Source organism: Vanrija albida, assembly GCF_041260175.1.
Source record: "Vanrija albida strain AlHP1 chromosome Unknown contig_1, whole genome shotgun sequence".
Lineage (NCBI taxonomy): Eukaryota > Fungi > Basidiomycota > Tremellomycetes > Trichosporonales > Trichosporonaceae > Vanrija > Vanrija albida.
The window spans coordinates 3,691,001-3,713,727 of record NW_027191420.1 but is presented as its reverse complement, the minus strand read 5'-3'; the positions used below and the strand labels follow the sequence as shown (position 1 = coordinate 3,713,727).

The window sequence follows — 22,727 nt, the reverse complement described above, 5'->3', positions numbered from 1 at the left end:
TGTCCGAGGACGGGGTGAGCAGGCCTCGGAGGGCCCCCGAGGCCCCGAGATCGACACGCCGCGTGAACTGCTCATTCTTATCTCGCCGGTAGGTCCTCCGCAGCGTCGGCCCACGCGCGAGGTTGCGGACGGCGCCGCAGCCGGAGCCAGGAGCTCGCTCGTGGCAGGTGCCGGCTCACGCGCGGGACTGACCCATAAAGTCTGGTGCTGAACACCTCGTTGACCTGCTCACCACGGCTTTGACAAGCAGCACGACCACATGTCGTGCTTATCGACGACGACGCTGAGCTGGAATGCATCGACGCTTGCCAAGAGGTTGTGGTACAGGCACATGCGCCAAGGAGAGCGGGCATAGCTTGAACTCAGCTCTCAAGCAGTGTTCGCCCACTGTCGACGCGGTATATCTACGGTGTTGAGGCATGCAGCCCAGCATCCCCATCCACCATGTCCACCACGATGTCCACCATCACCCCCTCCGCCCCCTCGGCCGCCTCCGCCACCCCCGTCGCCGCCAGCACCAGCTCGTTCCCCTACGCCGACCCGTTCTGGCCCGCCCCCCAGCTCGTAGGGCAAGCGCTCTGCGCCGCGACGCAAGACAACACCACGCGGCGCTGCTGCACCCTCCTCGGCGGGGCGTACTTCGTCCCCACCGCGGCCCAGGCGGCGGCCGAGCGCGCCAAGGACCGCGCGGCGTCGTGCCTCCTCTTCTCCAACGTCTCGACGGTGAACGACACGATAAACGAGTGGTACACGTGTACGCACGACGACGGCGAGGGCGTGTTCGCGACGTGCGCCTTCCGCAGGGAGGAAGCGGGCGCGCGGAGGGTGGCGGCCGCCGCGGTGGTGTGGCTCGCTGTCGGCGTCGTGCTGGCGATGTAGCGCACGTGGGGGGCGTGGTGCCGGCTACGAGGAGGGTGGCGGTGGGGCGGGGGGCGAGCGCGGCGTCGCTCTGCCAGGTATGGGGTGCGTGCCGAGCACACTGCCTCGCCCCACTATCGGCGATGTACGACGCTGCGTGCACCTCCGTCTCTTCGGCATGGCACTTGCCCCGCTGGTGGTCTCTGACATTGGGTGCCGTCGCACTCCGAGGCACTGAGGCGCCATGCTATCGAGGCAGAGTTCGTTGCGGCCTCACGACCCCGCGCATACCTCGCCACGCTCTTGGCGCCCTCAGCACCAGTGTTAAGCGCGCGCTGCAGCCGGAGCTCGCCCCTCGCCACCATGTCCTCCTCCAACACCACAAGCATCGCCGCGTCCGCCTCGCCGTGGGGCGTCCCCGGGCCAGACGGCAGCCCGGACACAGTCTCCGCCAGCCCGCCCTGGGGCGGTCCCCTGGAGGCGGGGCAGATAGTCTGCGCCGCCGGAGTATACAGCGCGACCAACAGCTGCTGCCTCGAGCTGGGCGGCGCCCTCTGGCTCCCACGTAACAGCAGCCGGGCCTCCTGCCTCCTCTTCACCAACGGGACGACGGCCAACGCTAGCCGCGACGCCTTCGCCGCGTGCGCGTGGCGCGCGGGGAACGGCAGCATCGCGGCGTGCGCGGGGGCGAAGGAGGCGGGGGCGGGGCGGAGGGCGCTGGGCGTGCTGGGTTTGGTGGTGGCTGCCGCGGGGGCCGTGGTGGCGTTGTAGCCTGCTCGTGATGCTTGACTCTGGAGATCTCTTACGCTGCCAAGACACAAGTGGCAGGCGAGAGCTGCTTGCGGCGTTTCATGGCCGCCAGCATACCTTGCTGAGCTCTCAGCCTCTTGGCGACGAAGGTGAAGCTAGACATAAGCGCCGCCGCACCCCTCCGCTCTCCCTCGTCATGTCCTCCTCCCCACTCGCCATGTCCTCCTCCCCACTCACCACCAACCCCAGCCGCGCCCCCATGCCCTCCCGCACCCCGGGGGTGTGGGGCCTCGTCGGGGCCGACGGCACGCCCGACACCAAGGCCTACGGGGCGTGGGGCGGCCCAGTGGCGGCGGGGCCGATAGTCTGCGGCGCGGGCGTGTACAGCGCGACCAAAGCGTGCTGCCACGAGCTCGGGGGCGCACTGTGGACGCCGCGCAACGACACGGGGGGGTACGTCCGGCCGCAGCCGTCCTGCCTGCTCTTTACGGACGGGACGACGGCCAACGCGACGCGCGACGCGTTCGTTTAGTGCGAGCAGGGAAGGAATTGGACGGTCGTGGGGTGCAGGGAGGGGCCGGAGTCGGCCGGGCAGAGGGCGGCGCTGGGCGTGCTCGCCTTGGTGGGGGCCGTGGTGGGATGCGGGCTGGCGTTGTAGTCGCGTCGCCGCTATGCAGTTCCCCGCTACCGCCTGCCCCCCTCAGCTGTCGGCGTACATCAGCGCACGGAGTGCACTGCACTCCCCATCGCCGACACGCCTGCCTCGCGTGTCGCCCCGCTCTTACGTTGTTTCCCCAAGGCACGGCTCCTGGACGCCTCTGTTGATGTGCCACCGATCCGTCCTTCCGCGCGCAGGCGTTTCATGTCTCCAGTAGCCGGCTTGGCTTCTTGGCCAGACGCGTTGCAGGCAGACTTAAGGACTCGCCGCGCTGCGTCTCGCGGCGCCCCCACAAGCATGTCCTCCGCACTAGCAAACACGACGAGCAGCGCCGCCACGGCGTCCGCAACGGCACTGGGCGCCTTCGATGGCTCCGGCCACCCCAATGAGGTGCCTGCGCCGGTGTGGGGCGGCCCCCTGGCCCCAGGGCAGATCGTGTGCGGCGCCGGCTGGAGCAGAGTAGCGATACAGTGCTGTCTTCAGCTGGGCGGCGCAGTGTGGATCGATCCCAACGGCACCGACCCGATGACGGCCAACTCGACGGCGAGGCCCGCCTGCCTCCTGTTCACCAACGCGACTACGGCCAACAACACGCGCGAAGCCTACAAATCATGTGTCTGGGTCTGGGGCAACCACAGTCTCGCCGAGTGCAACGAGGGCACTCCCTGGCCGTCTACCAGTTCGCCTGCTGGGTCGTCTGCGGGGTCGAAGAGAGTAGCGCTGACACTGCTGGGCTTGGTGTGGGTCGCTGCAGGCTGCGCGCTTGCATTGTAGAGCTGCAGCGGGGGTAGCGAGGTACAGCGGTACGTATCATCGCTCCCGCCCCTGTACACCGCACGGCTGTAGAACCAGCAGCTCCCCAGCTGTATGTACCCCTGGTGCCTCTCAAACATCACGCGTGCCATTCGTATCATCCATGTATCCTCATCCTCACACACCACCAGTGCCCCACCTGCACAATGTCGTCGAGCGCCACGCCCTCCAACATGACGAGCCCCGCGAACGTGACGACGAGCCCAGCGAACGCGACGACGAGCCCAGCGAACCCGACGCCGAGCGATAACGGCAGTCCCAGCACGTTCCAGTACCCGAATTGGAAGGACCCGCTGCACGACTGGCAGGTCGTCTGCTCCGCCGGCTTGTACAATGTCACCGACTTGTGCTGCGCGGCACAGAACGGGTCGGTGTGGGCGGACAACTCGACCTCGTTCGGATCTACAGGGCAGCATAACTGCATGTTCAACACGACTGGCGAGACCGCGGCCAGCTCGGCCATCAACACGTTCAACTTCTGCGTTAGGAACGCGCCAGGCAACACGCGTGGTACAATTTGCGATACGAAGAAGCCGGGCAGCGCCAAGCGCATGGCAATGGCCACGGCCTGGCTCGTGTGGGTCGCTGCCGGGTGCGCGCTTGCACTATAAGAGGCAGCGCGGCATCACAGTGTGTATCTCCCTCGACAGTGTGAGTAGACCGTGTTGCTGTCGAAACGGTTGTTGACACAGCCTACTACAGTAGTGCCGAGGTACCCGACAATGTGTCTGAGCTCACCGACTCGTGACTTGCTCGCTCTAGCGTCGAGCTCGAGCTCAGCTGCGCATGGATGCACGCGGGATCTATGGAAGTACTTTGTCGTATCATCTATGCATCCCCATCCCATCCCCACCCCCCTCTCGCCATCCCGCCCGCAATGTCGTCTACGGCACCCAGCCGCCCAGCGAACACCACGCCGTCAATCAACGGCGATCCCCACAATGTACAGATCCCGAAGTGGAAGGATCCGCTGCAGGATTGGCAGACTGTGTGCGCGGCCGGCCTCTACAACGTCACCGACGTGTGCTGTGCCGCGCAGAACGGGTCCGTGTGGGCCGACAACTCGACGTCCTTCGCCGGTGCGGGGCAGCACAGCTGCCTGCTTTACACGACCAACGAGACCAACGCCAACGCTTCCCAAAGGGACTTCTTCCGCTGCGTCCGCGACACGCATGGAGCGAGCATTGCGTCCTGCGATATCAACAAGAAGTCGAGCGCCAAGCGGATGGCGATGGGCATGCTCGGGCTCGTTTGGGTCGCCGCGGGTTACGCCCTTGTGTTGTAGTGTGGCGGTGGGACGGACCGATGTACAGACTGTTGTTGGCAATGCCAAGGCTGCCGCCACCGGCTGGTTACGAGGCTGCATCTGGAGGAGGGCAGCGTGCTCGACCAGGCCCATGTGGTGCAGCCCCCACTCGACGAGGCCCGCACAGGACGCACACATAACGGTTTCAGCTGTACATAACGTGCTCACATCTCGATCCTGATCTCCTCGCCCTCTCATCAAACTCCGCCACTTGGACCGAATGTCGTCGACCACCACCGCAGCCCCCTTCATCCCCTCGCCGGCGCGGACGATTTCTGGGATTCCTATGCCGACCTTTACCCCGACCTGGAAGGAGGCACTGAAAGAGTGGGAGCTCCTCTGCGCTGCCGATGTGGCCAACGTTACCGACAAGTGTTGTGCAGAGCAGCATGGCTCCCTGTGGGTCGACAACGCGACGACCCTCCTCGACGGCATGACCCTCGCCCCGGGGCCGCAGCACAACTGTCTGCTCTACCCGACCAACCGTACGACCAGCAACGCCACCTGGTTTGCGTTCGTCAAGTGCGTCAACGCCGAGCCGGCCGCTGGGATTGACGCATGGTGCGTCTCTGGCGGGCCCAAGAAGTCGGGCGGCAAGCGTGTGGCGGCAGGCCTGATTGGGCTCGTGTGGCTCGCGGCGGGCTGTGCCCTTGCTCTGTAGTTGTGATGCGACGGACTTGGCCTGTTAAGGCAGCAGTGGAGACTTGGCGCGGGTGTGCGAGGGATGTTGTGAGCAGCATGGCGATGGGGTGCAGACAGACGCTGGAGCGGGCGGCCTCCGCAACGCTTTTAGTATGGGTGGCCATCGGACCCATCGAACCTGTCTGGCGGCCCTTTGAATCCGACTATACCCCGCTCCGCACTCTCGTGTCGAGGGCAATCCAGCGGCATGACCTGTGCGTGCTTTCCGGTGCCTCGGGAAACGAGGTGTGCGTCAAGCTCGCAGGGCGGCCCGGGCGCGTGTGTCAAGGAGCGGGCCCTATGAGCGGGCCCTCGTCGCGGTAGACTGTGGGGTGTTAGAAGACTGGCCTCACCGGGCATCCCCGATCAAGCACACTGGCCCGGTCAACACAGCATCTGAAGCAAAGTTGCCGAGAAACGCAGCAAGTGAGGGAAAGCCGGCATGCCGAGGGGCTTCAGCTCGGGACTCATCTGAAACGGAGCACAGACCGATGATACATCGCAGGAGGATCACACGTGCGCAGTCCAGACGAATGGTGCTCACCCAGCCGGCGCGCTCGGACGCGATGTGGGGAGGAGGACGCGCCATGGCTAGCACAGATAGTGAGGGAGCCCTCCGCCACTCTCCCGAATTCCGAGGCGCGCTCAGCTGACAATGCCTTCGAGCAGCGGCACAGGCCACTACCAAGGCCGCACGTTTTAAATCCGCGCGCAGAGTGGCCGTGGGACGCGCGTGGTGTCTGTCCGGGCGGTGCGCCGCTGACCGCGAGGCTGAGGTCGACTGGCGCTCGGGACGCCAGTGGCGGGGGGTACAAAAGCGCCGTCGAGAGGTGGCGGGGCACCATACTTGCCTCCATCAGCTAAAGGCTTACTCTCACTCTTCGTCAGTGTCAAGGATCCGTCCTCCTCCGGTCAGTCAAGCATCAGTCCTTGTCTCGTGAATCGAGCAACCGCAGTAGAAGTAAGTCGGCTCCCCCGAGCACTGCCAACCCCAGCCATGCCCGCCACGCCACACCTCGCCGCCTTCAACACGACGAACTACCCCTCTTGGGGAGTCTTCTGGCCCGCCACCATCCCGGCCGGCCACGCGGTCTGCACATGCGACATAGACGCCGTGAGCGACGCGTGCTGCCTGCGCCTCCAGGGCGCCCTGTACACGTTCAACCAAACAATGCCGAGTGTCAAGCCCTACGAGCAGCCGGCCAACCATCGCATGTGCCTCCTCATGCCTCCTCAACTCGGCAAGGCCAACTTCACGGCCCAGAATGAGGCGTGGAGCAAATGTGTGCTCGACACTAAGGGGGTCGTGGGCGGCAGCTGCAGTGGCAGTGGGGCCGGGAAGAGGGCTGCACTCGGGCTCGCCGGGCTCGTGTGGGTCGCTGTCGGCCTCGTCCTCGCGGTGTAGGCGGATGAGATGATGTAGTTGTATACTTGGCTCGTCGACGAGTAGGTATCATCACGAGCGAGGCTTGGGGTCGTGGCACGGGGCTCGGAGTGGGGCAGCACCGCCGTCCGAGTGGCGTAGTGCCCCACGATTAGCCATGCCATCGATCGTCACCGCTACCCCATTGCCATGATCCTTATCAACCCCCTCGCCCCAATGGGCGGCTGCAGCACACGTGCTGACACGGGTCTGGGGCACTGGGAAGCTGGCGCTGCTGCGTCCACGTCGCACCTCGTCAACCGAGGCGGTAAGATCCAGTTGGCCCCCAGCCGATATCGAATCGCCGGCGGCAGCTAGCAGCGCTCTTCGCCCTCCCCTGCGTGCAGTGGGTCGACCTGCGTCAGATAGGCAGGGCCCGATCCGCGAGCCGGCGGCATTGGCACTTTTCGTCTGGCGCGGGCTTGGCAGCAGCAAGACGAGCTACTTAGCGAGCTGCGACAAGTCCTGACAAGCCGAGTCTGAGCGAGTCTGAATGCATTGTTGGCAACAGAGCCCGCGCCAAGCCGCCAAGCCTGCCCACCCGCCATACCGCTCGCCGCCGGCTCGCGAAAGTGCCGCCGGTAAGTGCCCGGTCGCGGGGCGCATGCAGCTTTGGCGAGGCGACGTTTCGCGTGTGAGTAGTCAGGAGGTGTGACAGATCTGCTTGCTTGCGCGTTGCTCGTTCGGAACAGGGGCAGGGGGGCCGGTCCGGGAGGGCGGACAACAAACAAACGAGCCTGCTGCGGAGGATGGGCAAACTGACCGCCACTAGCCGGCTAGTGCGACGAGCCGGGGTAAGCAGACGTGCATACGCTCGGCGGCCACTGCTCCGAGCGTGTGTGGCCTCCGCGACAGTGCGCCGAGGGCGCTCTTGGGCAGCGAGGACAGCTCCGAGGCGGGGGTGCGGCCCCGCCCTTCCGCTCGCAACGTGGTCGACTGTCGCCCGTATGCAGGGAGGGGGTCGGAGGCGCGCAGCGGCACTTGGCCACGCCGCGTGCGGCATTGGCGAGGCGTTTGGGTGCCTTGAGGCTAGGTCGGTCTGGTCTGGGTCTTGGCGCGGCCCGTAGGCGAGGCGAGCTCGTTTCGGCGGTCTCGGTCGGCAGGAGGGGCGAGGGCCGAGTGCCACCCTCGTGATCTCCCTCGGAGTGGGGACATCCGGCCGTCGCCCAGCTCGTGCGGGGGGCTAGGATCTGCGCAGCCAGATCTGCATGCTGGTGACAGCCTCGGCGTTGATAACAGCTCGCTCGAGAGCGAGAGCAGCGTTTTCCTCGCCGTCTTCAATGCACACGAGTGCGTCTTACACACCAGGCTGTTGCTGTCGCAAACCTGCACCCGCATGGCCCGACCATAGCCGGCGGGAGCTGACAACTCCCCCCTGAATCACGCTGCCGCCGGCGGGCAACGGGGCAGCATGCGGCCCATGAGCGGCTGGCTCCACAACTCTGTGGCGCCAAGACCTCTTCCAAGACTTTTTCGACCGCTGACCTCGCGCTGCGCACGGCAGCCATTCGTCGACGACCTCTTGGCAACCAACACGGGTCGCAGTGCAGCGACTACTACCGCAGTTGGAAAACCCTTGTCGCTCGCCTGCGGCCACCCCGCCGCCGCCCCGCCCTCCAGCGCCGCCGGGAGACGGTGCCTCGGTTGCCCCACGAGCGCAGCTGACTTGGTGGTGCAAGGGAAAACTCTGGCGGGGGCCGGCGGTAACGGCCCAGCGGGGGGTGCGTGTGTGCCCCGCGCCGGGCCAGTGGGGCGCGGGGGTGTCTCGGTCGTGTGCAGGCGAGGTGCTAGTGGAGCACATGCAAAACGTATAAAGCACGGGAGCACGCCGCAAGCGGAGCACCTCCCCCCAAGACCAGCAATCATGTCCGATACCGGATCCAACCCCAAGGAGCAGTATGCCGGCGCCAACCCCAAGGAGTTCAAGGCGTACAACGAGCACGCCGAGCAGGCCGGCGTGCAGCGCCGCGGCTCGCACGCTGTCGGCCACCTCCAGGTCGTGAACCCTCTGCAGCGCTACTCGCCCGAGAGTGTGAGCCAGTCGGCCAAGTCGTGGGCCGAGAGCGTTGGCTTTGAGGGCAGCGACCCGGACCTGTTCGCGCGCGCGTCGCTCGTCGCGCGCGACCCCGACAACTTTGCCGCCATCCCCCAGCTGAGCGACGCCGACGTCGCCGCGCTCGACTACGAGAAGAAGCACAAGTGGGCCGGTACCAAGATGCTCTACTTTGCCATGTTCATCTGCGCGCTCGGTGCCGCGTGCCAGGGCTGGGACCAGACGGGCTCGAACGGCGCCAACCTGTCCTTCCCCCAGGAGTTTGGCATCGCCACGACCAACCCCGACGGGTCGCGCGCAGAGAACGCAGACTGGAACGAGTGGATCATTGGTATCATCAACTCGGTGCCCTACCTCGCCGGCGCGCTGCCCGGCGTGTGGCTCTCCGACCCGCTCAACCACTACCTCGGCCGCCGTGGTGAGATCTTCCTCACGGCCCTCATCCTCATCGCTACGCCCATCGCGTCCGGCTTCGCCAAGAACTGGGGCAGCATGATCGCCATCCGTATCGTCATGGGCATCGGAATCGGCGCCAAGGCCGCGACCGTCCCGATCTACGCCGCCGAGATGGCGCCCACCCCCATCCGTGGCGCGCTCACCATGGGCTGGCAGCTCTGGGTCTGCTTTGGTATCTTCCTTGGATTCGCCGCGAATGTCGTCGTGAAGGACGTTGGCCGCATCGCCTGGCGTCTGCAGCTCGGTTCGGCCTTCATCCCCGCGCTTCCGTGAGTCGGCCTCAAGTGCCACCTGCCACCAGTGCCAACCCTAACACCCCCCAGCCTCGCTCTCCTCATCTTCTTCTCGCCCGAGTCGCCCCGTTGGCTCATGAAGAAGGGCCGCTACACCGAGGCGCTCACTTCCATGAAGAAGCTCCGTCTCAACGACATCATCGCCGCCCGTGACCTCTACTACTCGCACGTCCTGTACGAGGAGGAGAAGTCCGAGGCCCAGGGTGCGGGCTACATCACCCGTCTCCTCGACTGCTTCCGCGTGCCCCGTATCCGCCGCGCCAACCTCGCGGCCAGCACCGTCATGCTTGCCCAGCAGATGTGTGGCATCAACAGTGAGTCGGGCGTGGTAGTGCCACTAAGCTTAGCTCACACCCGCCCCCAGTCATCTCGTTCTACTCGTCGACCGTGTTCAAAGAGTCGGGCTCGACCGACACGCAGGCGCTCTACGCCTCGCTTGGCTTCGGCGCGCTCAACTTTGCCTTTGCCATCCCTGCTGTCTTCACGATCGACACGTTCGGCCGCCGCGCCCTCCTCCTCGCCACCTTCCCCGGCATGGCCATCTTCCTGCTCGCCACTGGCCTCGTCTTCCTCCTCCCCGTCGGCACCACGCGTCTCGGCCTCGCCGCCACCTTCATCTACATCTTTACGGCCTTCTACTCGGTCGGTGAGGGCCCCGTGTGTTTCATGTACGGTGCCGAGGTGTTCCCCGTGAGTCGCCACAGCAACCCAGCCCAGAACCGCCACTGACAATCTGCCGCAGACCATCCAGCGTGAGCAGGGCATGGCCTTTGCCGTCTTCATCAACCTCATCTTTGCCGGTGTTCTCGGCCTTACGTTCCCCCGCATGAAGGGTGCCATGGGCCCCGTGGGTGCCTTCTGCTTTTACGCGGGCATGAACGTGCTGGCCCTGATCTGGATCTTCCTCTGGGTGCCAGAGACCAAGGCGCTCACGCTTGAGGAGCTCGACGAGGTCTTTAGCGTCCCCACAAAGGAGTACATGAAGTACCAGACCGGCACCTGGCTCCCCTACATGATCAAGAAGTACCTGTGCTTCTCGCGCCCCGCCCCCATCCCGCCGCTCACCAGCAAGAGCCGCTTCGACAGGGACGACGCACAGTACGCCTAGTTGTTTTTAAGTAGTGTAATCTCCGCGCCGGGGTGCAGGAGCAAAGGCATGTACGGCGATCCGTCTGTCGATGAATATGGTTAAGCACACTGTCGGATGCCGAGAATAGAGAGGTGGGCCCCGGGGATTGCGTCGTCGTCTACCGTCGCGTGACTTTGGTCCTGCCCAAGTAATGTTCATCACCGAGCAGCAATCTCGTCCATCGGCGACGCGTTCCTCGACGCTGCCCCACTCGGGCCCCCCACCTAGCCCGGCGGCTATGCTCCAGCGACTAGCGCTCTCAATCTTACGCGAGTGGCGGCGCCCAGTGTGCATTCATCCTGGCCGTAGAGGCGGTCTGGAGCCTGGAGCAGCCTGGCGTCTCTGGTTACCGAACACCGGCGGCGGCACACTCGCAGCTCTGGCCTGTGTAGTCTGATCCTCGAGGTGCGTCACACAATGTGCGGTTTCTCCGGACCGACGCCACTGGCGTAAGGCAGCTGCGGGCGGCATTGTGCAGGCCACTGTACGACACGACGGCGCAGAACATTGCCGAAGAACGGTCATGTAGCGTGGGAAGCTGCAGTGGCCGCGCTGCGCGGCGGCTCGACGCCATCAAGCGCCACATGCATGGCTGGCTTGTGTGAGGCGCCCAGCGCCATCGGGCCGCGGACGACGGGCTGCCCCGTCCACGTTAATAGCATTTGTATCGCGTCGATAGAGACGTCGGTGGCCACACCATGTTCCCGCTGCGGGAGGCGGCACGGCGGTGGATGTTCTGTTCTGTGGACGAGTGACGTCGTCTGCAGGCGACAAGATGCCGCGCAGAAGCGCCGATTGAGATATGCGCCGGTGTGCGTGGCCAGCCAGGTGCGAGTAGATGCATGCGGCGGCGGCGGCGGCGTGCCCGAGAGACAAGAAACCCGGCCGTAGCGCCGTAGCGCTGTTCCTCGCAGCTCATCGTCGTCACTAGTGAACCAATGCACGGCGTCTGCCCGAGGTTGTGGGCCGCGCTAGAGGCTGCAATGTAGGGGGAGGGAGGGCAGTCACCTCGTGCGCGGTGCATGGATGCATGCAGCACGCGAGATGCAGGAGCAAGCCAAGCTCAGGTTGGCTGGATTCACCCGCAGCGAGCGCGTATGCAGTGGCGTCGTTTCTTGGCTGCCCGCTGCAGTGCATGCAGCCTGGTTGGTGCCCACCTGGCTGAGCTGGGAGGCAAGCAGGCCGAGAGAGCCAAGCCGGCCCGCCATCATGGCGCAGCTGGCAGGGGGGCTGCCTCCCCCTGCCCCTGGGTGGTAGCATTATTTCGCACCCCGCGGCTCCTGCTCCGCACCGGCCAGCAAGCACGCTGCGAGACATTGTCTCTGCCCCTGAGTTCATCTTTTTACCAGGGCCTAGCGCGTCGTCTGATGAACGATTCAGCAGGGAATGTAGACTTGGAATATGCGGCTTTGTTGCCCGGGTGACCCTTGGAGGAGGGAGTCAGTTCTGCCCGGGCACGCTCCAGGAAGTGGCACAATGACCCCCGCCAGCGTCTAATGCCATTATGCCCTGTCCCATGTTGCATTGGACGGGACGCGACCGTCTTCTTGGCAGACCCGGTGGCGTAGTGCACCAAAGTGCGCCAGGCGTGCACCTGGCGCGACTCCTGGCGCGACTGCTCGCACGCTCCTTGGCAGGCAGAGCAGGCAAGCAATGCACATGCCCGTACTTAAGTGCGACCGTGCTAGACACAATGCGGGCATCACTCAACCTACACATCTCCTCCTCCTCCTCCTCCCCTCCTCTTCTACTATAACACCACTGGCTGGTTACCGCAACAGGCTTGCGCACCCTCGTTTCTGCAACTGGTATTGCAGCACGTAGATAGTACACTCCCCTCCCCCACCTCATAATCTCTCGCACCCCCCCAACCCCCACCCCAACAGCCCACGATGAGCCCCATTGCGCAGGCCGCAACAATTCTCTCGCTCTCCCTCCTCAGCCTCTCCCAGCTGAGCGCGGCGGCTCCTGTCCTCACCCACCACATTGCACCCAAGCGGTACCACAACCTCCCCAACGCCCACAAGTGGGACACGTACACTGCCCTCCCGACCGGCACCAAGGCCGCCGAGACCACCGGTGGTGGCCGCGGCGGCGGAGGCAGCTGGGAGGACAACGAGGCGTGGAACGACTACACCAACACGTACGTGCCCAAGCCCAAGACGACGACGTCGAGCTCGCCGGCCGCCTCGACCTCCAACCCCAACACGGGCACCGACCTCTCGGCCAAGCCACGGCCCAAGACTGACAAGCTGCGCGGTGTCAACCTTGGTGGCGTGAGTCCCCGTGCACTTGGAAATCTGCGTGGATCTGGCTGACCCTTATTCACAGTGGCTCGTTCTCGAGCAGTGGATCACCCCCTCATTGTTCTCGCAGGTCGGTGGCGGCGTGCACGACGAGTACACCTGGGGTGCCAACCAGGAGAAGGGCCGCGCCACGCAGCTCCTCCGTCAGCACTGGGACTCGTGGATCACCGAGGACGACTTCCGCCAGATCGCGGCGGCCGGCCTCAACTCGGTCCGTATCCCCGTCGGCACCTGGTCGTTTGCCCAGTACGGCGACGAGCCGTACATTACCGGTGCGCAGGAGTACCTCGACAAGGCCATTGGCTGGGCCCAGACACACAACATCCAGGTGCTCATTGACCTGCACGGTGCTCCTGGTTCGCAGAATGGCTTTGACAACTCTGGCCGTGCCGGTGAGATGAACTGGCCCAACAGCCAGTCCTACGTCGACCACACGGTCCAGGTCATCAAGCAGATTGCCGACAAGTACACGCAGCCCCAGTACCGCCAGACGGTGACTGCCATCTTCCTGCTCAACGAGCCCGCCGGCTTCAAGGGCGGCAACCTCATCAATGCCCTCCGCGACTTCCACAACCGGGCCACCCAGGCCGTCCGCCAGGCCGACGGCACCATCACCGTCATCCTCCACGACGCCTTCATGACCCCGTCCTACTGGAACGGCGACAACAACGGCGACCAGAACCTCATCATCGACACGCACTACTACCACGCGTTCGACCCAGCCGTGCAGGCGCTCAACTGGCAGGGCCAGATCCAGCGCGTGTGCGACTCTGCCGGCCTCTTCAGCAACGCCAACAAGCCCGTCATGGCCGCCGAGTGGTCGCTGGCTATTGGCGCCCAGAACCTCGGTACCGACAACTACGGCGACTTCCTCCGCCGCTTCTTCGACGTCCAGACCCAGACTTTCGAGCGCTTCGGCGCCGGCTGGACCTTCTGGTGCTGGAAGACGGAGAACAGCGCCGAGTGGAGCTACAAGGACTCGCTCGCCAACGGCTGGATCCCCCAGGACCCCACCCAGCACAAGTACTCGTACGAGCAGCTCTGTGGTGGTGGCGGCGGCGGTAACCAGAACTCTGGCAACAACTGGAACGCCGCCCCTCCTGCCGACAACAACAACAACAACAACGGCGGCGACCAGGGCAACAACTGGAACCAGGACAACAACAACCAGGGCAACAACTGGGACAACAACAACAACGGCAACAGCTGGGACAACAACAACAACGGTAACAACTGGGGCAGGCGGTAACGACCACATCAACGTTCACGGTGAAGACAGGGTGGCAGGACGGGCGGCCCGCGGCATTGGCTGCAGCCCCCTCCTGGCCATCGATCATTTTGTAGTCGTACATAGACATGGCCAGCAGGTCTGCACATGCACACTTGTCGACTCACGGTGTGGTGGGATGGGGGGGGGGGGGGGGTGTTTCTCGTTCTCCACTGTGGCGGGGGGGGGGGGGGTGCGTGCGGGGCGGGGGTCGAGGGGACCCGGGGTGGGGGGTACTCGACCTGGCCTCCTGCTGCCACCGAACGCAGCCCGGCCAACTCGCACACACGCATCCGCACACACCTAGCCTCCACACACGCGCACATGACATGACAAGTTCAGGAGCGTCGAGCGCATCGATCCAAATGTCGCACATTAGCACCTGCACCTGCTCGGCCTCGGGGGGTAGATTGCCGGACGCAGCCGACAAGGCCACTAGCCTCGTCGGCCTGCTCGGCCTCCACTACTCGGCCTTTTGGCTGTCTCGTCTTGGGCCCCGGGTAGGCGCAGCGGGCAGCATCTCTGGGGGATGCGGGGGGCGGAATGCATGGATCTCGAGCTCGTCTCGTCGCCTTTGTCGGCGTGCTCGTCTATTCATGGCTGCATGGCTGCCTCAATGTCTCAGTGGCGCGGGGAGCGCCACGTGACTACCTGAAGGCAACGACGGGGACGTCCGCCGCCATCGCGCCAACCAGCTCACTCAACTCAAGTTGCACAAGAAAGCAGGTACATTACAACCCGATCTACACTCTATCAACGACGCGACGCCGCGCCCCTACTGTCCGTCGCTCTTCCAGCCGCCGCGCAAGAAGTGCTGCAGGAGCGCCTGGGGCGACTCTGGGCCCTCGTCCTCAAAGTCGCCCTCGCCGCCCGACGCAAACGCCGTGATCGGCAGGATGAGCACATCGCCGACACGCAGCGGCCGCCGGAGCCCACGCACGTGGTGCCACGAGACGTCGTACCGCGCGAGGAGGTAGGCGAAGACTGCGTCGCTGAACGCGCCGGGGCCCGTCCACTCGATGACGGAGAGCGCGGCGTCGCGCTCGGCGTGCCCTTCGCGCTCGGCGCGCTTCTCGTGCTCCTGCACAAAGTGCGTGCCGTTGACCACGCGCCGGACGACCTCGAGCATGATAGGGTGGCTGGGCGCGCTGGCCAGCGCCCACTGGCACACGCCGACCGGGCGCGGCCAGTAGTGGAACCAACCCTCCTTCTCGTGCACGTCGGTCTCGAAGCCGACCATGATGGCTGCGTTGGTCGCCATCTTGTCGTGCCAGTCGGGCCCGTCGGTCTGCTCAATGTCGAGGACGTCGACGTCGAGGTGGCCCCATTCTTCGATACGCCGGATGGGCTTGGTCTGCGGGGGTCAGCTCTGATCGAGATCGAGAGGCGCAGCACCAGCTCAACTCACGTCAACATCGGCATACACGCCGCCCTTTACGAGCGGGAGCAGGTAGCGCAGCAGATCGGCCTTGAGGACGCCACGGGTGAAGTAGTCGTAGGCCCACCAGACGCCGCCGCCCTCGATCTCCTCAGCCGGTGCGAACACGTCGCGCACCCACGCCTCGGACCGCGCGTCGTCGTACCAGTCGAGCGTCCAGCCATCGGGCGCATTCATGTCTCGCCACTTCTGCGTGAGCTCGCCGGGCTCCTTGAAGTCAGTCTGGAAGATGTTCTTGTACGACACCATCGCCGGGTCCTGGGGCGGCTCTGGCGGGTTCTCGGGCGCCGGCAGCAGGTTGCTGTGCGCGGGCGGCAGGTGTGCGTGCAGCGAGGCGAGGAGCGCCGGCTGGAGCGAGTACGGCATGCGCAGCGCAAAGTCGTGCAGGCGTTTGAAGAACCTGTGCGTGTCAGCGGCGTGCTGGGGCTGTGACTCGCGCCAATCTGCCCCTCGCCACTCCTCTCACTGCGGAGATCTGTGACGCCTCCCACCGCCTTGTGGGGCGAGCAAGACGTTGCCCGCCCGCCCACCCCTATCCTCGCCGGACATATCGCCACCACCCACCCCTCGACCGGACTTAAGCCCAGCCTTTTGCCCCCCCCCCCCTGGCCAGCCCCCCAAAGCCACTCACATCTTGTCGCCCTCCTCGAACGACTTGAAGCCAATCTTGTACCGCTGGTCGGCGATGTCACCCAGGTCGGTGATCTCGTGGTCGTGCGCGTGATTCTTGGTATCCGTCGGTGCCGTCTTCTCGGCAGCGATCGTGTGGTGCGGTGCAGGCCAGTCGTGTTCCTCGGAGAACGTCGTGGTAGGCTCCGGGACGTCGTAGAACGTGTCGGGGTACGACTGCACGCCGGGGTCGCCGGGGTACATCGGCCCGCCGGGGTACAATGGCCCGCTCGCCGACGCGGGGTCGGCGCTGCCCTTGGAGCTGCTGCCAGTCGACGACTCCCACAGGCTCTTGACGGCGTCGGGCGCGACAAACCAGTGGGCCGCGAGGCCGAGGACGAACACTGCCGCGCCGATGGTGACGACCACCCTCCGCCGCGACCAGGTGTTTGTCTGGTCGCGCCACGGGCCGCCTGGGAGCAGGCGGTAGCGGTAACTTGGGCTCACGGGGGACATTTTGTCGTGTTGGGGATGTGTGCAGTGTTGAGTGGAGATGCGTGCGACGACAAGGACGAGGGCGTGGGCGTTGTGGGCGGTGGTATGCTTGCTGTGCTTTGCTTTGCTTTGCTGCGGAGAGTGACGCGTGTTGGTCGGTCTTTTGGTCGAGGCCTCGACGTTCCCACCACACACACTGCGACGATGAAACACAACCCTACGGCTCCTTTGTTGGTTTGGCTCTCGTAAAGACGCGAGGCAAACGTGCTTTACAGGGAATAGGTAGAAGAGGTTAAGCGAGTTAGGGGAGAGGCGAGATGACGACGACGGTGTCGATGTTGAGCAAGAGGATAAGAGTGATGTCGAGGATGAATGCAACAGTGAGTACGGTTCGCTGTTGAAGAGGAGCGGGGGGGAGGGGATCGCACTACGAGCACAGCTTGTGCATGCATGCCATATCGCTCCTGTTGCGTGTGAGACAGTGACCGTCGTCTCAGCAACAAGGACAACGGCAGGCTGTTGTCGTGCTTGCTCTGTTGCTCCTTGCCCGCCTCCGTCCTGCCTCTCTCTCGCTCCCTCGCAGTGCCTCGCCAAGTGCCTAACAGCAACAAACCTCAAACGTGCAACCTCGGCACCCTGCTTCCCCTACATACATTGCCGCGGCTCGGCGTGCCCTCTGTCTCTCTGCATGCCTGCCTCTGCTTGCCCGACTCCTAGCCAAGCTATCCCTTGCGACGGCTTTGCATTCCTGGAGGCATGTAACACCAGAAGGGCAGAGGCAGCAGCCACAACTTCCTGGGAACCGCGCTGCCCGCCGCCGGTCTCCTCACGACCCAGATCGCTCCCGCCCACCTCGTGCTTGCCTTGCCTGCCCAATGCCTCCCCCTCCCCCCCGTGCCTGTTAGTAGTCGAGACTACCGTGGCAACCACTGCTCTGCTCCGGCCCCTTTTTTCTACCCCTGGCGGAAAGCAATAGTGTTCACCCGACCACATGCATATCCACTGCAAGCGCTCGAGTGCCCAGCAATAAAACCCTTACGACATGTGGCTGCCGCGTCTCTAAGCACGACTGTCCCGGTCGTCGGCGCTCGCGGCATCCGTTCCGGCAACCTTTGCTTGCCTTTCCCTTTCGAGCTCGTTGAACTTGCGCACGACCTGCACCGTGGCGTAAAAGCTGAACGGAAGCGACAGGAACCACAAGCCGCAGTTGATGCTCGCAGTGGCAATGAGGGCTGTGGGCACGGCCTGGACACCAAAGCCCACAGCCACTCCTGCCGTCTCGATGCCACGCAGCAACGACGAGTAGCGGATCGCGTCGCCGGGCGAGTCGGACAGGTTGGAGATGCACCAGTAGACGTAGTTTTCGACCAGGGCAAAGGTGATGCGCTCAAACATGTAGACGCCAAAGCTGGGCAGGTTAGCGCGGAACAACAAGGGCGAAACGCCTGCAAGGGACAGGTGGGCCGGCTCCTAGCGGCTGATACGGCTCGGTCTCGACACCCGCCCTGCCCTCCCTTTCCACAGACGCGTACGCCGTCTCCATCCTGCCCACGCGCACTCACCCGCGGCCAAACGCGCTCAGGTTGCCCCAGTCGAGGGTGGGCTTGGTGTGGCGGTACTCGTTCTGGATGTAGACTGCCCAGATCCACGTGCCCGAGTTGACAAGGGCGATGAAGATGAACGTCGTGATGGCACGCGTCTGGCGCTTCTTGGCCCACGGGAGGTCGACGAGCGAGCCCGCGAGCCACGTGGACAGCGTGCAGACCACGGCCGAGAGAAACGAGGCCAGCGCACGGCTCCGCACGGTAAAGTACGTGGCGAGGTAGGTGCCGGGGTAGGCCTGAATCCAGCCAAAGTACCAGAAGAGGGGGGTGAGCAGGATGATGTGGCGCGACTTGAGCAGCTTCCACATCTCGCGCAGCTCTGTGCGCCACTTGATGCCGCGCGGCGCCTCGATCTTTGTGCCGTCGTCGCGCTGCACCTTCTCAGGATTGGAGAGGAATGCGCCAAAGATGACGCCGAGGCACTGGATCGCAATGAAGGCCTGGTACGTCTTGTAGCCGACCTTTCCGCGGCGGTTCGTCTTGTGGTTGAGCGCGAGCGAGATCGAGCCGCCGATAATGTTACCAAAGTTGCGGAAGCTGAACCAGGTGGCGATGTAGCGGCCGCGCTTGTGCGCCTCGGGGTAGCCTGGCGCGTGAGTGTGCGTGCGGGGGAGGAGGCGTGCAGCTTACCAGTCGCAATGGCGCCCTCGACACTCCAGAAGAAGCCGGCAGAGATACCGCACATGACACTGCCAAAGTAGACAAACCACTGCGCGCCCGTCCGGTTGTTGTGGTACAGGCCCGCAGCGTACAGCGGGTATCCGACCGAGCCGAGGGCGAGCGTCCACCGGAAGCCGATGATGTTGGTGAGCCATGGGCCGGCGAAGCAGGTGACGGTCTGGGGTGTGAGCGCGGGCTCGGAGTGGGCGCGTGTTGTGCTACTCGGCAAGTCTCCCCTCGGCTCTCCTCTATCCTCCTATGCTGCCCATGCTGCGCAGAGCTGAGGCGCTGCCGTCTCCTACAACGCCACGTTCAGGCGTTCAGCTGCCTGCATCACGTGGATGCAACGCCATCTCCGGCATCTCCACGAGCAGGCAGCCCTCCCCCACGTGGTCCACGTGCCGGATCCCAACTCACCATGAAGGCATACAGAATCGCATTCGCCGCGTTGACCAAGTTTGGCGTCTGCGACCCGCCCACGCCGAGGCCGTTCATCGCTGACCAGATACCGGGCGCCGAGAAGGCGCAGAGGCCGACAATGATGATCTGGAACAGGGTCGAGCGGTAGAAGCCCTTCCAGCCAGTCAAGCGGGCTGCACGTCAGCCAGGCCAAGGTCGGCAACTTACGCGCCGGGGCGCTCTCCACGACGGGGAGGTGCTCGAGCCCGGGCTCGCCAGAGGCGACGCTCCCGGGCTTGTTGTCGGGCGTGTGTGCTCGCTTTTCGGACATGCTGATGTGCTATGGGCCTCGCTGCGTGCCGGGCAACGAGCTTAAGTATGCTCGATCGCGTTGGGATCTCTCAGCCGGCCGAGTCATGCGCCGGCCTTGGTTGGGCGCCCGACCCACCACGACCGATGATAAGATGGCACGTCATGCCGCCGCGTGCTGGCGTGCGGCGGCATTGGCAAGCTCGGCGCGGGGTGCATGAGAGCGTGGGCTCGCTGCGGCCGCTAGCTCTGTAGAACAATTGGAAACCTTGGCGCCACCTCAATGTTGTGATCGTTCGGTCGGGATCCCATCGCGCCGACCGACTTCGGGACTGGGCTGCGTCTCCCTGTCCCCCGCTCCCTGCCAAGGCGTCCGCACCTCCGAGATACTGGGTCGTGGGCTCGTGGGCGGCGGAGTGAGCCCGACGCCGCACCCACTCGCCGGATCTGGCTCGGAGGTGCAGAACGAGCACGCGAGTAATCAATTCGGATGAGCACGCCATGCGGACCAGGGGTGGAAAGGGTGGCGAGGGTGGCGGCTAGCTCGTGGCGATAAGCAACCTCGACTCGAGGCACCGCGCTGCTAGCCAGCCACTAGCTCGGCGCTCGCGTGTTGCAGGTCTCGTAAGCCACGTAGGCTGCACGGACCGGCATGCCACGCAACGCGTTGCGAATGTCGCGCCAGAGGGATCACGGGGTGGGGACGTTTCTGGGGCTCGCTGGCTGGCTGACCAACGAAAAATCTGCTCGGCGTCAGCATCTCCGTGTCAAAGTGGGTTGAGCTTTGCCCGCTCGCCATCACCTGCGCCATGGCCTCCGGAGCCGCGGTTATCGCTTGTAGCGCTCGGAGCTGGCGGTCGGACAGGGGACGAGGACGAGCGACACCGGGCGAGCGGACGCCGACCGGGTTCCCATCGGCATTGGCCGCCTCATCACGTCATACTTCACCTTGGTTCGACTTCCATCGCCTCTCGCCAGCACCACGCCATCGCGACATTTCTTGTTGTCGTGCATTCCGGGGCTTACATGAGGTGACTGACGCAGGCCAGCAGCGGGGCTGTTAAAGCCAGCGAGCGACACCCCAACGCAGCTCACAAGCACTCACAAGCACCCACAATGGCCACCGCTATCGCCACCCCCGCGCCCGCTCCCTCCGCCGCGCCGGCGCTCGAGCCCTTCTTCGAGCCGTTCGCCCTCCCGGCCAGCAACCAGCGCGAGCTCGGCGCGCCGCACGCCGTTGGGACGGTCACGCCGCTCGCGCTGCGCCCGACGGCCGAGCTCACCCTCCAGCAGGCGATCGACACGGTCAAGCAGCTGCAGGCTGACAAGACGCTCACGCGCCTGCTGGCGACGCACGGCACGCTCCTGTTCCGTGGGCTGCCGATCAACAACGCCGAGGACTTCTCGGCCTTTGCCCACGCCTTCGGGTACCGCCCGCACGAGATCATTGGCATTGTCGTCGACCGCCCGCTGCTCGCGCCCAACGTCGCGCCGGCCAACGAGAGCCCCAAGGAGGTCGAGATCTACAACCACAACGAGAGCCCCCAGGTGCCGCACGCGCCAGAGTACATCTTCTTCTACGGGCACAAGGTGCCGACCATCGGGGGCGAGACGCCCATCAGCTCGAGCCTCGAGCTGTTTGCCCGCGCCCAGGCCGAGATCCCCGAGTTCATCGAGAAGATCACCGACAAGGGCATCCTCAGCACCGTGACGTACAAGGTCGACGCGCAGTACGCCGGCGGGTCGACGCTGCGCCAGGCGTTTGGCAAGGATATTGAGGATGGCGACGACGACGCGACGCGCCGCGCAAAGATCGAGAAGCAGCTGCAGCGCTACGCGCGGGGCGAGCACACGACGTGGGAGTGGCTCGACGACGCGACGCTCAAGGTGACGCACAAGCTGCCGGCCGTGCGCACGCAGCCGTCGACCGGCCTCCCGACCCTGTTCACCGGCCTCGCGGCGTACTACCGCCGCCTCAAGGCCAACTGGGATAACAAGGCCGTTGCCGTGCAGTACTATGGCGACGGGACGCCCATCGCCGAGGAGCACCTCGCAAAGCTCGAGCAGATCACCGACGAGATCCGCGTGCTCCACAAGTGGCACCGTGGCGACGTGCTCGTCTACGACAACATCATCAGCCAGCACGGCCGCCAGCCGTGGGGCGGCGAGCAGGGCGACCGCGTCGTCCAGGCCAGCCTGTTTGACGGCGAGGTCCCGGGCGCGTACAACGACCGGCCGTGGGCGCAGGTCGTCCAGGCCCTCGAGGGGTAGTAGTTGGAATGTATGTCTGAAGCTGGCGGGCGGGGGCGGACTGGAGGGCGTGAGACTGACTGCGTGGAGCGGAGGTGTCGGCGCGGCGGCGAGCGCCGCCTGTCTCCGCCAGCGGCCCGCGAACACAACACATGGCATATGGGTACAATAGCCTGGCGTCAGCGCTGCACACGCGGCGTACCCACGTCTATTCCTTATTCTCCGTTCCCCCCGTCGTCGTCGCGGCCACCGGCTCCCCCTCGTACCCGCAGTGGCCGGGCTTGCCGCGGTTCCCGCAGGTGCCGGTGCACACCTTGCCCTCGGGGCTAGTATGTGGGCGTACGTCCTCGATGTCGACTACGCCCGAGTCGATGCCCTCGGCGGCGCCGCCGTCGTCAGCCCAGCGCGCGCGCGACGGCATAGGAATGGCACGGGTGCGCGAGCGCGAGCGGCTGCGGTCGGCGCGGCGCGGGAGCGGGATGGCGGCGCTGGGCGGTGCTGGGGCTGGGGCTGGGTCGGGTGGTGCTGCTGCCATGGTCGGCGTCGGTGCTGGTGCTTGTGCTTGAGCCATGGTCAGGCAGGCTACATGAGCGATGGTGTAGAGTCGAGAAGACAATGAGCGGGAGATACCGGGCGTGCGTGAGCGCGACCCCGCCCTCGGCCGATGTTGTTGTTTCGGTCGGGGGATGACGTCCGATGCGGCGCAGGCGTGGCGCGGCGCCGTCCAGGGGGCAAGGGCAGCACAGGGGAAGACGGGGCACCGGGGATGGACGCGGCGGCGGCGGCGGACGTGGACGTCAGGAGGGGGAGGGGGGGAGGTGGTCACGCCGAGGATGGGGCCGCCGACACAACAGACGAGACAGGACAAACAATAAAAGGCCCAAGGACCTGCGGTTATGTAAACCCTCCCTCCCCTCCCTCCGTTGACCACTTGCTCATCTCGCTGCTCACTTTGTGGCGCGCATCAAAC

At 65.1% G+C, this 22,727-nt stretch overlaps 10 protein-coding genes across 10 annotated transcripts; 8 read left to right on the top strand and 2 right to left on the bottom strand.

Moving 5' to 3' along the window:
• Window positions 1–456: 456 nt before the first annotated feature.
• On the top strand, window positions 457–879 carry Q8F55_001501 (uncharacterized protein; the record flags this gene model as incomplete). The annotated part of the gene is made up of 1 exon (XM_069350119.1): window positions 457–879. One exon carries the CDS (start codon window positions 457–459, stop codon window positions 877–879), a length of 423 nt encoding a protein of 140 aa, XP_069213663.1.
• Window positions 880–3,225: 2,346 nt separating this feature from the next.
• On the top strand, window positions 3,226–3,690 carry Q8F55_001500 (uncharacterized protein; the record flags this gene model as incomplete). Its single annotated transcript, XM_069350118.1, has 1 exon — window positions 3,226–3,690. One exon carries the CDS (start codon window positions 3,226–3,228, stop codon window positions 3,688–3,690), a length of 465 nt encoding a protein of 154 aa, XP_069213662.1.
• Window positions 3,691–3,956: 266 nt separating this feature from the next.
• Q8F55_001499 (uncharacterized protein) lies at window positions 3,957–4,364 on the top strand (the record flags this gene model as incomplete). Its single annotated transcript, XM_069350117.1, has 1 exon — window positions 3,957–4,364. The coding sequence occupies one exon, from the start codon at window positions 3,957–3,959 to the stop codon at window positions 4,362–4,364; it is 408 nt and encodes a 135-aa protein (XP_069213661.1).
• Window positions 4,365–4,605: 241 nt separating this feature from the next.
• Window positions 4,606–5,046, top strand: Q8F55_001498 (uncharacterized protein; the record flags this gene model as incomplete). The annotated part of the gene is made up of 1 exon (XM_069350116.1): window positions 4,606–5,046. One exon carries the CDS (start codon window positions 4,606–4,608, stop codon window positions 5,044–5,046), a length of 441 nt encoding a protein of 146 aa, XP_069213660.1.
• Window positions 5,047–6,063: 1,017 nt separating this feature from the next.
• On the top strand, window positions 6,064–6,471 carry Q8F55_001497 (uncharacterized protein; the record flags this gene model as incomplete). The annotated part of the gene is made up of 1 exon (XM_069350115.1): window positions 6,064–6,471. One exon carries the CDS (start codon window positions 6,064–6,066, stop codon window positions 6,469–6,471), a length of 408 nt encoding a protein of 135 aa, XP_069213659.1.
• A 1,882-nt stretch (window positions 6,472–8,353) lies between these two features.
• Window positions 8,354–10,399, top strand: Q8F55_001496 (uncharacterized protein; the record flags this gene model as incomplete). The annotated part of the gene is made up of 4 exons (XM_069350114.1): window positions 8,354–9,267; window positions 9,322–9,605; window positions 9,656–9,981; window positions 10,034–10,399. 4 exons carry the CDS (start codon window positions 8,354–8,356, stop codon window positions 10,397–10,399), a joined length of 1,890 nt encoding a protein of 629 aa, XP_069213658.1.
• A 1,913-nt stretch (window positions 10,400–12,312) lies between these two features.
• Q8F55_001495 (uncharacterized protein) lies at window positions 12,313–13,975 on the top strand (the record flags this gene model as incomplete). The annotated part of the gene is made up of 2 exons (XM_069350113.1): window positions 12,313–12,696; window positions 12,752–13,975. The coding sequence occupies 2 exons, from the start codon at window positions 12,313–12,315 to the stop codon at window positions 13,973–13,975; spliced, it is 1,608 nt and encodes a 535-aa protein (XP_069213657.1).
• A 793-nt stretch (window positions 13,976–14,768) lies between these two features.
• On the bottom strand, window positions 14,769–16,556 carry Q8F55_001494 (uncharacterized protein; the record flags this gene model as incomplete). The annotated part of the gene is made up of 3 exons (XM_069350112.1): window positions 14,769–15,347; window positions 15,402–15,831; window positions 16,063–16,556. 3 exons carry the CDS (start codon window positions 16,554–16,556, stop codon window positions 14,769–14,771), a joined length of 1,503 nt encoding a protein of 500 aa, XP_069213656.1.
• A 1,038-nt stretch (window positions 16,557–17,594) lies between these two features.
• On the bottom strand, window positions 17,595–19,529 carry Q8F55_001493 (uncharacterized protein; the record flags this gene model as incomplete). The annotated part of the gene is made up of 5 exons (XM_069350111.1): window positions 17,595–17,943; window positions 18,098–18,725; window positions 18,770–18,977; window positions 19,217–19,392; window positions 19,427–19,529. 5 exons carry the CDS (start codon window positions 19,527–19,529, stop codon window positions 17,595–17,597), a joined length of 1,464 nt encoding a protein of 487 aa, XP_069213655.1.
• A 1,094-nt stretch (window positions 19,530–20,623) lies between these two features.
• On the top strand, window positions 20,624–21,778 carry Q8F55_001492 (uncharacterized protein; the record flags this gene model as incomplete). The annotated part of the gene is made up of 1 exon (XM_069350110.1): window positions 20,624–21,778. One exon carries the CDS (start codon window positions 20,624–20,626, stop codon window positions 21,776–21,778), a length of 1,155 nt encoding a protein of 384 aa, XP_069213654.1.
• Between the last annotated feature and the right edge of the window lie 949 nt (window positions 21,779–22,727).